At 37.0% G+C, this 10,149-nt stretch overlaps 1 protein-coding gene across 1 annotated transcript in view; it reads right to left on the reverse strand.

Annotated features, from left to right (window-relative positions):
• The window catches only part of LOC107584894 (plexin A3), a 114,647-nt gene that overhangs the window by 95,855 nt on the left and 8,643 nt on the right, over positions 1–10,149 (reverse strand). Inside the window, exon 2 of the mRNA XM_016271664.1 lies at positions 378–501. Coding sequence (XP_016127150.1) covers positions 378–404 — 27 coding nt within the window. The 5' untranslated portion in view covers positions 405–501. The remainder of the gene's footprint in view (positions 1–377; positions 502–10,149) is intronic.

The following is a 10,149-nucleotide window of genomic DNA, read 5'->3' on the forward strand; positions in this document are numbered from 1 at the left end:
ATTGATAGATAGATAGATAGATAGATAGATAGATAGATAGATAGATAGATAGATAGATAGATAGATAGATAGATAGGAGACATTTAAGCCATTATTTACTGAAAATCATCCCCTTTGCTGAATCTCTACAGGTTTAGAATGACATGAGTGTAAGTAAATGATGACAGAATTATTATTTTTGGGTGAACCATCCTTTTAAATCATTCTCATACAGTACTTTTTATTTTATTTTATCAAAGCATTCATTATACTGTAAAAGCAATACTCATAAAGGATGCCGTTGTGAGTGTCCATGGTTAAAATGCATTATGAAAATGGCTCCGGCACTACACCGGAGTGATTTTATGCTTCTGGAGTAGCATATAAAATGCAGTCACCTGTGTGGAAGCGGAGGTCACAGACATGTTATCAGGAGTGACAGTGATGTCGACACACTGTTTCAGCTCCGTACTGAAGTGAAGCGGCTCGGCCCACTTCTCGCAGGCTTCCTTTCTGGAGCACCTGGAAACAAACAAACAAACAAACCAACGGATGAGTAAACAGAAACATCCCGGTCCGCACAATAGCCTGCAGTTGGCGGCGCTGACTTGATAAGGCGTTTGCAGAGAGCAGCGGCCTGTCTCGTTCAAGCTTCAGTGAGCATGATTGTCCTTTTCCCTGTCTACTCAGACCAATGCATGTCAAATATCCACAGTCCCGCAAATGGATCAACAATACAAAATGCTTTTGATATTGCCGATATGGAGCTCCATGAATGGACTCATATACCATGCAATGGCAGAAATGTGTCGATCTATATCTGTGCGTGAGAGCTCAGGGCTGCGGTTATTTTATTTACGAATGATAATGACAAGTAATGTGACTTGTCCCAAATAATGGGGGAAAACTTTGTTTTGAAATGTTGAAACCTTATAGAATGAATACCGCTGCATTGATATCTAATTGAATTGTGTGTGCATATCACTTCAAATATGGCTTATCCAATCACATTTTAGAGTCAGAACCATATTTTTATACTGTTTTGAGTGCCTTTGTTTAACTTTGATTGTTATAATGTAAGGCTTGCCAATAATTTACAATTAATCTGATTTAGTTTCCAAATACGTTCCCAAAATACATTTTTAAAAATTGCAAATGGCAGATTTAATTATCCAGATTATCCAAAAATATTTAAGCCATTTTTAATTCAATTCACAGTAGATATAAACATATATAATGCTATACGCAGTTTCCACAATAAAAAAAAATCCAGTAAAGCTTTACATCAAGGTTCAATTCACTAACTTTAGCAAATGCACCAGACAATGAACAACATTTTAAAATTTAATAACAGGTTAATGTTCATTTCTATTTTTTTATTAATTATATTTGATTTATTAGTACATTTTTAACATTGTGTTAATGTATTATGATTAAACATGAGTAAATAAACAATGATAAATATAAATTAATATAATGGATATATAAATGTAATATAATACAGAAATATAAGTATTAAATCTAATCTTAATATAACAATAAACAAAACATTTTTATACGGATTAATTTCGAAATTTTAGAATAACAATAAATGTGAAATAATATAAATAAATATAAAATAATTGATATTGATTAATTTTATATTAATTTGTAATATTTAAATATTTATAGATTTATTATATTGATTTATATTTACTGTATATTTACTCAATTCAAAATAGTTTGCTCATAATTCATTACCATTGTTGAAAATGTAATAAACAGATTAATACAAAATAATAATAACGTTAAATTGCATTAAGAAATTTTGTAATATTGTTTTTAACTGATAGTTTGTGATTCCTAATGCAGTAGATAATGATAATGAATTCCATACTAATGTAAAGTATTACCTCTTAAAAGTGGCCTGCTTTCCTCATAAGTACATCTGCAGGGAAGCTTCCAGATATGAAAGCATTCATAAAACTTGCATGTTCGTTAGACGAGTTAAGTGGAGTTAAAGTCTCCAGTGCTTGTGTTAGACCGCGAGCGAGGAGGGTTATGATAATGTACACAAAGCCTCATCATAACCTGACCCAGATCATCTATTATAACAATGTTTGCTCCACCATTCGTGACACGGCGCATTAAAATACACCAACCCCGCTCAAAATCAAGTCATATTTTAGCGACTTCGGCCCTAAACGCGGCTATTGTTGATTACTGTTATATGTCAGCAGCGAGAAGTACAGTATAAACTGATAATGCATAACGAGGCTCACTAAATTAAATGCGCTTTCATTTTGAGGCCACTCTGGAGAGACTCTAATGAAAAACACACACGGAGGAGAGATCGAGAACAAGCCTGTAAAAGCGCAGCATCAAACACCTCAAAACTAGACACATAGAAGGGGGGGGGGGGGAAGCTAAATATTTGCCAAAAGCCCAGGTATCTAATTCATCACGATGTCTAAGATGGCATTATTTTCCATCAGCGACAGCAAAACGCAGCATTTTTACCTCCGGCGCGCCTGTCTGTCTGGGAAATGAAGCAAGCGCAGTCGATACTGACAACGCCATTATTCACCAGCAATGCACACAGCAGTAATGATTTGTTTTCCCTTAATTATGCCCATATGTCTAAGGAAAGAAAAAAGAAACGGGAGCAGTCTTAATTAAAGAGATAGAGAAGGATATCTCTCAGTACATGCACCTTCAAGGCCTTCCTGCTCCTTTTTGCTTTCGTTTTTCACCCTTTCCTGCGTTCGCGAAATGAGTTTTTGTCCAATTAAACTGCACTTGTTTTTCTGGTGAACTGGAACTAATGTGATTTATGAGACATCGCCACTTTTACCAGGTAGGGTGGTCCTGAGGTGCTTCCCATGACACAAATACCCAGGTGACAACAATACAACGTCCCGCCAGAATGTTTCCTTGAAGACCGTATTGATCCCTTCTCGACGCGCAGCATGTACAGCAAGCGAATCTGGGACAGGCACTCAACAAGGGCTGTAAATCGCCCATGACAGGAAGCATACAGTGAAACAATGCTCGGTGTAAGCAAGCAGTCGTTTAGCGTATGCTTTTGTTCAAAGTGACTTGTGGAACATGGTACAGGGACAAACACTCTGGAGCAACTTGTGGTTAAGAGCTTTGCTCAAGTGCACAGCGGTGAGAGTTTGAAACATAGGGATTGAACCAGAGTAACCTTTGGATTATCATTCATCGACACAAAGAAGACTATGTTAAAGTAATAGCTCACCCAAAAATGACCATCATGTCACCCTTATGTTGCTTCAAACTCATGTTTTAGGTTTTAGTAATTGCATTACATTTGTTTATTTAACTTTAATGTTTTGCAATAAATAAATAAAATGCATTAGTTTTGTATAAATATTTATTATAAATACTAAAAATATTCATTTACATTTATTCCTTCTTTTGGAGGAATACAAAAATAAAAAAAAACTACTGAAAATATTACTATTGTCAAGCCTGGTTCAATGCATCTTGACACCCCAAGTTCACACATCTTGACATTTCACATTTATTGATTTATTATAAATGTCTTGCATGAATGCATGAATGAATGAATGCATGCATGCATGAATGAAGCGTCACATTGAAGTTGATTCATATTCTATAAACACTTACTTATATATTTACTTATTTACTCTTTTAAATTAATTTACATCTACTCTGAGGAACACAAAGATATTACAAATAAAATAAATCTGAGTTGCTCTTTTTCATTTAATGAAAGCACCAAAAAAGACATCATATTTGGTCCACACGGCTTATCGTTTTTCACTGAAAAATTCATTTTGCACATCCACATATTTAAACTAGAAGATTTATGAAAATTAATGATGTTTGATCAATATTGTCAAGCCTGGCACAGTGCGTCTTGTTTGCACCAAGTCTGAATATGTGCATGCATGAATTACACATTTCACATTTATTCATTTGTCATAAATGTCTTGCATAAATAAACAAACAAACATACTTTAGTGTAAAATTTAGCTGATTTACATATACATTCATTTACACTTACTCCGAGGAACACTAAATAATATTAGAAAGAACAAAACAAATCTGAGCTGCTCTTTTTCATATAATAAAACCACAAAAATTGGTCCATTTGACTGGTTCACGGCTGTTTTTCACTGAAAATCTCATTTGCACATGCATATATTTAAACTGACATTTGCAGTCATTGACGTCAAACCTGGTGCAATGCCTCCCGACACACCAAGTCTTAATAGGTGCGTGCACAAATGACACGTTTCACATTTATTCATTTATGAAACACATCCAACATGATTCACAGGAGTCAATGCGTCTTGTTTGCACCAAGTCTGAATATGTGCATGCATGAATTACACATTTATTCATTTGTCATAAATGTCTTGCATAAATAAACAAACAAACATACTTTAGTGTAAAATTTAGCTGATTTACATATACATTCATTTACACTTACTCCGAGGAACACTAAATAATATTAGAAAGAACAAAACAAATCTGAGCTGCTCTTTTTCATATAATAAAACCACAAAAATTGGTCCATTTGACTGGTTCACGGCTGTTTTTCACTGAAAATCTCATTTGCACATGCATATATTTAAACTGACATTTGCAGTCATTGACGTCAAACCTGGTGCAATGCCTCCCGACACACCAAGTCTTAATAGGTGCGTGCACAAATGACACGTTTCACATTTATTCATTTATGAAACACATCCAACATGATTCACAGGAGTCATTCAGCAACAAGTGAATAAGATTGAGACTGGTCTGTTTATCACACTAAGCTTCAGAAGAGTCCCGTGGGCTACTTTAATAGTGCTTTTTGTCATTTCTTTTCCTGTATGTAAAACAGCTGCTTGGAGGCTCTTCAAAATACCTCCATCTGGTCTTCCACAGTGGAAAGTGGGTTTGCATTTTTGGTTGAACTAAGACTTGAAACTTTACCTAAAGTCCAAGTTCCACTCATTTTGTCCTTCTATGACCCCTTTCTTCTCGTCTCTGCATCTGAACTAGTTTGAGGAGCGATTGTGCAACTGATCTCGTTTGAACTGACTCATTTCTCCCCAACTGAGAGCTTCACTCTCTGAGTACCAGCTTAGCTATTCCAATTTCGAAGAAATCTATTACGCTTCCATATTCGGTGTTCTTCTTACGAGGATAAATCCAGGATGGTTTCCACCGGTCTCCCCTCATTCCAATCCAAGTAATATTGCTTTATTATTTCTAAGGTCACATTGAACCCTGTGTAAATGAAGAACTAGGGCAGAAACAGGATGAAAACTCCAGTGGCCTTTCATGATGGAGAACTCCAATAGCGGCGGTCTGAGGTGACTGGGTGGACAGATTGTTAAGATCGAGTGAAGGGTGAAAGACGGGGAGAGAGAAATCGATGGCGTGCATTAATTGATGTACGTAAAGGACTAAGTGCTCTGAGAGTCTCCGGGTCAATTGTGTCTTTGACTGATTAGTGAGAGGAACAATGGGAGAAGCGTCCACCTGTTTGAGGGAGGACTTATTGACAAGACAACAGTTTTTCTTGGTGCTTTTCAGGATGTCTGTCTGGTACATGACCTTTACGGTCTGCAGACATCAGTCATCAGCGATTTAAACATTTTTCTTTCACTTGACTTTCCCACTTGGTTGCAATCTTTCAGAAACATGATGTACTAGATTTGACGACACTTTCCACAGTACATTCTGTTCTTAAAAAGAACAGAATTACATCCATTATAAAATTATGAAATATTCAAATGTTATTCTGCAATTTGAGTGGAGACATTTTGCAGATGAATAAAGACTAAAAACTAAAATGTTTCAAATGAAAATGAATACAGAAATATTCTCTCTCTAAATTCTAAATTATACATAATATAATTATTTACATAGTATAATTTATTACAGAATTTCTTAAAATGTATGATATAATATTATACAATAAAAATGATGTAGAAGTACATAGCTTCATAACACACACAGAATAAGTTTTTAAATATATAAATAAATAAATAAAAACACAAACACGCTTAAAAAAATAAAATAAAACAAAATACACAAATAAATAAACCTATTATAAGGCTGAGTAATGTGTTTGTGTAGAAACACCGGATTCACAAACATTACGAGAAGATGCTCTAAAACAGGTTTCAGATGAATGAACGTCTTAATGACGTGTGTGTGCCATCAGCCTAGAAGCATCCAGTCCTCCAGCACAATTAGGTTATGAAATATTCAAATGTTATTCTGCAATTTGAGTGGAGACATTTTGCAGATGAATAAAGACTAAAAACTAAAATGTTTCAAATGAAAATGAATACAGAAATATTCTCTCTCTAAATTCTAAATTCATAAATTATACATAATATAATTATTTACATAGTATAATTTATTACAGAATTTCTTAAAATGTATGATATAATATTATACAATAAAAATGATGTAGAAGTACATAGCTTCATAACACACACAGAATAAGTTTTTAAATATATAAATAAATAAATAAAAACACAAACACGCTTAAAAAAATAAAATAAAACAAAATACACAAATAAATAAACCTATTATAAGGCTGAGTAATGTGTTTGTGTAGAAACACCGGATTCACAAACATTACGAGAAGATGCTCTAAAACAGGTTTCAGATGAATGAACGTCTTAATGACGTGTGTGTGCCATCAGCCTAGAAGCATCCAGTCCTCCAGCACAATTAGCACAAGTCTCCAGTAGTGTGCTAGCTGCAAATACACCTAGAGCCCTCAGTGAGGTCAACCAGTAAATGTGCGGTCATAAAAAGACCCAAGCATGAATAGAACATTAATGAACACTGAGGGACACTCGTGAGAGCTGCTAACAGCATCTACAGAGACCTGCGCGCTCACACAGCAACCCAACTGAACCTATGACAGATCCATCACATCAGACGAGCAAATGCAGCTAGCAGAATAATAAGCCTGCTAAAGCTTTTAACCACAGTCCTTTCTAACCAGACACTGTACTGCTAATTTTCTCAAATCCACAAGAGCCCTTCGGTAGGAACAGTAATACAATACAAACTCCACCAAATGGGACTGATTTGAATTACACTGCAAATCCCTCTTCCAGCTTCCACTCGTTGCCATGGACACAAACCATTTCCAGAGGTACACTTTGGTGCTTTTTTTCCCCCCTGCCCCTTCTTTTACTCGGTTGCTCTCCCTTTGACTCGGCCATGTCGGTGCTAGAGGCTAAAGAGCTCTCAGGTAACTGAATACAAAGCCAAGACAACAAGGAGAAGAATAAGCTGCAGGTCAGAGCCGCCCCCTGTCCCCTCCCGAGCCAAAAAACGAGTTCGCTTTTGGCAGTGGCTGTTGGTGAAAGGCATCTCTCATGGCAACGGTGTGCAGCACATTTCCCCGAGGAGAGCGAGTACTGGCAAACAAAACGAGCCGGACGTGATGAAAGGCCTCAGAAACATGGGGTTACATATGTGTGTTTAACAAAAGAGGGCCACACGCGTTTATTAGGAGTCTGAACTGCCGACGAACCCTGAAATATCAGATAAACTTGGAAAATTAGATTTCAAATGAAATTGCATATATTTAGTAAGTGTGCATCTTGAACATACCAAATCGATCATACTAGAGTAAAATATAATCTGAAAATGAAAAAATTATATTGTATGAATAAATGATAATATATATATATATATATATATATGAATATGAGAGAGAGAGAGAAAATTAGAATATGGGTCTGTATCACACAAACATAATATATTAATATTTATTATATATTATACAATTGTGTAATAATGTATTGTGTATATATTCTATAACAATATATTTTATTTAGAATAAATGTACATAAAAATTAAATGCATATTATACAAAAAATATATAAATATTTGTACATTTGTGAATATAATTGTTAAAATATTTTATATAATTATTTTTTATAAATATTATATTTATTATTAATATTAAAAATAATTTTTTTTGTATATGTATAATTGTTATTATAATTATATGTAATGTTTTATTGTAAAATTATGTAAGCGAGAATGTGTATACATTTATACAAATTGCATTTATTTATTATTGATTAGATAGAGAGATAATTAATTTTGCATAAATATTTTATATATCTTTTTATAAATAAAATGTATATAAATAAAACAATTTCTTCTATATAGTTATTGTTTATAATTGTCCTAAATTATAAACAAACAAATAAACCTGTAAATTATACAAAATATGATTGTATACTAAATTATATAAATATAATATAAATATAAACAACATTCTACCATTTCAGTGTAGCAATACACACACACACACGGAGTAGATGTTTTGAAAATATCAGACTATTTCAGGACAAATATCACCAAAACGTTGAATGCTACAAAAATTCACATTCATAAGGAGGTTTGCTACAAACAAGGTTTGTTTTTGAGATAAAAAGGTCAGAACCTGAACATCTGCTCGACCAGCTTTTATATCACAGTGAAAACACGAGGCTGAGAACGGCGTCATCGCAACGGCAGAAACGGAGATACGTGCACTTGTCCAAATATTAATTACATGGAGAAGGGTACTGTCTTGTCAACAAAAGAACATCATAGCCAGTGAACAAAACCGTGGGGTGTGCCAGTCATTATTCAGCATTATGTGTGCGGATAAAAGAGGATAGATCCGCAGGACACCCACTACAAAGGCTATCTGGATTTGCGAAGCTGAAATAAACGAACACAAAAGGTTAAGAGCAATCGTTCCAGTAATTATAAAGCGTGTTATGGTGAGATGGGAGGGACGGGTGTAGTTTTTGGAGGCTCTTCTTGTTGGCTGTCATTGAAGCAAGAGAAAGACAATGAAACTGGGATATGAGAGTGATATGACAATGAAAGAATGGGATAGAAAACAATTATTATTTTTTTAATTTCCAAAGCAACAAACAAGCCTCACGATTTGAGGTATTATTCATGCCCGTAACTCTAAGTATGAGCTACTGTAATAGTGCTAGAATAATAATACACTCTAAGGGCTTTAAAAATGAACCGTGGCTCGTGACACTCGCTCAAATATCACCTCCCCACTCTCCGTGCCGCTGGAGAGGAAGAACACGCATCAAAAGCAGAGAATAAAGCAAAACATGCATGACTGGAGGTCAACCCACAGGCACACACACATGTGCATGATGAGCAGTGCATTGTGGGACTGTCTGTTCTTCTCATTCTATATTACTTCAAACTTTCCTCATAACACAGCGATGTGAAACGATATGTCTGTCTAACCTCATTCATCTCTAAACTGACACCAGATCCAATTAAATTCTTCTCACCAGAATTTCAACCTGATAAAATCACCTGTAATTGCAAATTACAAAGTGAGAAAAACGTAATCCGAATATAAATGTGCTGTGACGAGAGGGGCAGGGCCGAGAGCCGTGGGAACGGAGCGAGGCCGGTGGAGTAATTGATAAAGAGCGACACCTGCACCACTCACCGGTCTCGAGTCTCACGGAGGAGCTCCGGAAGGATAAAAAGGAGGAGTGACGACTTGGTGCCAAAACCCAGGAGGAAGGAGGGGCATGCTGCCAGAGATCCCTCGCCGCTGTGGTGAGTCCATGGTGCCATCGAGCATGGCGGAGCAGTCTGCCGCCATGGAGGCTCGAGGCAGTGGGCTGGAGGGGGGGGGGTGGACGAACTCGCTGCCGGCTGCCATCCGTGAGGGAGCGGAGGAGTCGCCGCCGTTCGCCTGAGGCCGGAGCCTGCTGCCATCCGCCATGATGGGGAGGAGCAGGGAACGGGAGACTCCTGCCAGCTGCCCGAACGCGGAGGAGCCGTCGCCGTCCACTGGACGGCGGAGGAGTGTCGTGCTGTCCACCGAGGGCTGTCCAGTGCCGCCGCCTGGCATCGCGGAAGAGCTTACTCAGCTGGTGGAGGGCCGAGCGGCAGTGTGTCTGGGAACCGGAACAAGATTTTTTTTTTCTCTCTCCCCTCTGTCTCTCCTCATCCTTCCGTCTCCTTTTCTCTCGCATCGTCTGTCTGTCCTTACCCCCTGGTATGCCGCGGCCGCCTTGATCGGGGGGTGGGGTAGTCTCGTGAGTACCCCCCGGCCTGCGAGGGGCGATGGGGGTTTGTGATGAGAGGAATGGAGCGAGGAACGGAGCGAGGCCGGTGGAGTAATTG

This window comes from Sinocyclocheilus grahami, unplaced genomic scaffold (genome assembly GCF_001515645.1).
Source record: "Sinocyclocheilus grahami isolate Dianchi unplaced genomic scaffold, SAMN03320097.WGS_v1.1 scaffold64.1, whole genome shotgun sequence".
Taxonomy (NCBI): Eukaryota; Metazoa; Chordata; class Actinopteri; order Cypriniformes; family Cyprinidae; genus Sinocyclocheilus; species Sinocyclocheilus grahami.